Raw genomic sequence first — 2,845 nt, 5'->3', positions numbered from 1 at the left:
AGAAGTTCCCTCTGAAACTTGCTGACCGCCGTTCTCACGACTCTCTCGTCAGCAACATTGTTATGGTTTGCTGTTGGCTTGGACAAGTTCTCTAAAATAATTTACCACAAGTAAAGCCTTTTACCTGTAGAAAAACTTAAATCCAGCTCGTAGACTACAGGCTGCAGACACAGGGATCGTCTCTGACCGATGTTGGTCTGGTTGTTTTGCAGGATTCCTCTCATGGTTCAGGAACGGCCTGCTGGCGACGGGGATCGGAGTCATCGCCTTTGTCCAGAGTGAAGTGGGACGAGAAGCAGGCTATGGTACGAAGTGCAACCTCTTTGCTTTTCAGTGCATCACAAACTCTAACTTTCCGTTAAAACACTAAATGCAACATGTTGCAATCTTGTAAATAAAATATTTTCCCTTCTTTTTTTTTAAGAAGTTCATATATATGGTCTTGATCATGAAAACAAACAAGCCATATCTCCTTTTTTCATATATACAATGCCAAAGCATTGTGGCAAATTGGTTTTATTAATATTATCTCTAACTTCTCCTGTCTTTAATAACTCTGGGTTTAGGAGCTGAAAACAAGTCTGTGGATGTTTTGGGAAATCAGCGATTCTCTTTGAAGTAAATAGCTTTCTGAGAACAGTAAACACGTGAAAACGCACCTTTTGCGCTCTTTGTTGTAAAATCAGCGCGCTTCAAACAGAATCTTGTAATGAGAATTTTTCTTTGATACAGCAACAGCAGCAGGTCCACAATTAATTATTTCACAAGGATTTCAGCAACCGGCTTCAACCGTCAGGAGCCAAAATGAAGTCAAAGTCCTTGATGTTTTAGTTGTAACCATGGATACGGCTTGAAGAGATGCCAAATTAAAGAACATCTTCTTTAAATAATTAAATGGTCATTGATTGACACCACGTGATTATTGATGAATAAAAAACATAAACCTATTAGACAGAAAGTAAACAAGTCGTGTTGTTTTTCAAAATAAAAGCCTTTTATGGGGAATTTTTCATGATAAATGAATGTAATTCCATGGATTATACTAGAAATGTATCTTTAATTTGTATCCAGTTAATTAAAAATGTATTTTTGAAGGAACTTCGTTACAGCGACACCATAACAATCTGTTTTTCTGCAGCCTTCTTCATCCTGGGAGGCGTGTGCGTGTCGTTTGGCGGCGCCTCGTACATTGGCAGCCTCTTCACCTTGCGGAGGCTGATGCTGCTGTCCGTGCCAGCTCTGCTCCTCCAGGGCGCCGTGGTGAGCAGCGTCGCCCTCTTCTGGCTCTGTGCGGTATCGCTGTACATCGGCCGGCTGGAGGTGGAGATCATCCACGAGGACGAGGACGGAGAGGACGAGGGGGAGTGCCGGGAGTGCCGGGAGAGGAGGGAACACCGGCCGTACCGGAGCTCTGAGGACACTGATAGAAAAGGACCAAACAAGTAGAGGTCTTCCAGGAGCCGAGTGTTTGTGTGGATGCGTGTGCGCGTGCTGCTTTGATTCAGGGTTATTTGTGCAAATCTGTGGTTAAAAATATATTATTTTTCAGGTGAGTAAAGAAATCTTTTGGAAAACTAGTTGGTGAAAATGCTGATAGGTGAAAGTTTACAACTTTGGTGAATCAATCCAACTTTCTTTTAAAAACTGTTCTCATTTCTTCTGCTTTAACTCCACATCCTCAGTTAACGTTTGTGCCACTTTATGCAGGTCGCCTGTTTTCTTTGACGACGGTTGTCAGCTGCTGTTTTTCATATCAAAGTTGTCAAAAATCTTAAAAAATGCTGTGAGAGAACTGGGATGGAATCATCCAATCATTTGCAAAATTTGCTTTATTCAAACAAAAATCCGAGGGTTTGCTTGTTTTAAAATGATAGTTGCACACTTTTGTTTCAGTGTAAAATCCAGAGCTGTTTTTCTTTGATTCGTTTTTTTTCCTCATTTTTGTTGACATCCATAAAACTGAAATCTTAAAGATTTGGAGTGAATTCCACTCATTTTGAGTGTTTCTTCAATGATGGTTTTAATGGATGTTAAAAAAAACACAATAAAACAGAATGGTGATTATCAGTTTTTATGTGAGCTTTGCTGTTGTAAACTTTTTTTTCTGTAAGTTTGTCACATTACAGTATGTAAAGTAATAAAGCCGGATCAGATCTGTACTGAATCATCTCTTCATTCAAAGACAATCTTGGCACACACATCCATAAACTTAGGTCAGGTTACAGGGTGACTATCAAACATGATAGTTGTTTATAAGAGCCACACCCCCACAGAGGAGATTTTTGACAAAGAGGCTTTAGGTCAGGGGTCACCAACATGTTTGAAACTGAGAGCTACTTCATGAGTACTGAGTCATATGAAGGACTACCATTATGAGATAACACATTTGCTCAGTTTAACTTTACTCATACATTATTAATAATAAATAATGATACTCCTCTATGTAAAGACACTGATTTCTCACCATAATTATCAACAATGACAACAAGCTAAGAAACATCAATATTCAGCACTTTATTAATCTCAGTAATTGTTACATTTTCAGATATTTTTTTTTTTATTTCATGAGAAAAATGTCCCATTTTCACTATGTTGTACCATGTTTATCAATTATGTAATGTTAAAGAAAAATCAACTTACGCATTTTTTAACAAATTGTGTCACATTTTGAATTAATGTTTAATTTTTTACAAAATAAATGATCTTTGAACTGGAGTAGGTCAAAGGTCACCTAAACTTTTTAGACTTTTTCCAGACTTTTTCTTAATTTTATTTAAAGACTTCAAATTTGAAATTCACAGAAGCTTTTGTAAAAAAATATTTAAATGTATTTTTGTTTAATGCA

The 2,845-nt window shown here is 37.5% G+C and overlaps 1 protein-coding gene across 1 annotated transcript in view; it reads left to right on the top strand.

Moving 5' to 3' along the window:
* Positions 1–2,159, top strand: part of tmem160 (transmembrane protein 160) — a 5,088-nt gene extending 2,929 nt beyond the window's left edge. Inside the window, exons 3-4 of the mRNA XM_024278037.2 lie at positions 213–305; positions 1,139–2,159. Of these exons, the coding sequence (XP_024133805.1) occupies positions 213–305; positions 1,139–1,446 (401 nt within the window). The 3' untranslated portion in view covers positions 1,447–2,159. The remainder of the gene's footprint in view (positions 1–212; positions 306–1,138) is intronic.
* Positions 2,160–2,845: the final 686 nt, after the last annotated feature.

The sequence above is a fragment of the Oryzias melastigma genome, linkage group LG13, assembly GCF_002922805.2.
Source record: "Oryzias melastigma strain HK-1 linkage group LG13, ASM292280v2, whole genome shotgun sequence".
Taxonomy (NCBI): Eukaryota; Metazoa; Chordata; class Actinopteri; order Beloniformes; family Adrianichthyidae; genus Oryzias; species Oryzias melastigma.
The sequence above is the reverse complement of the archived record's forward strand: the minus strand, read 5'-3'. Positions and strand labels throughout refer to the sequence as shown.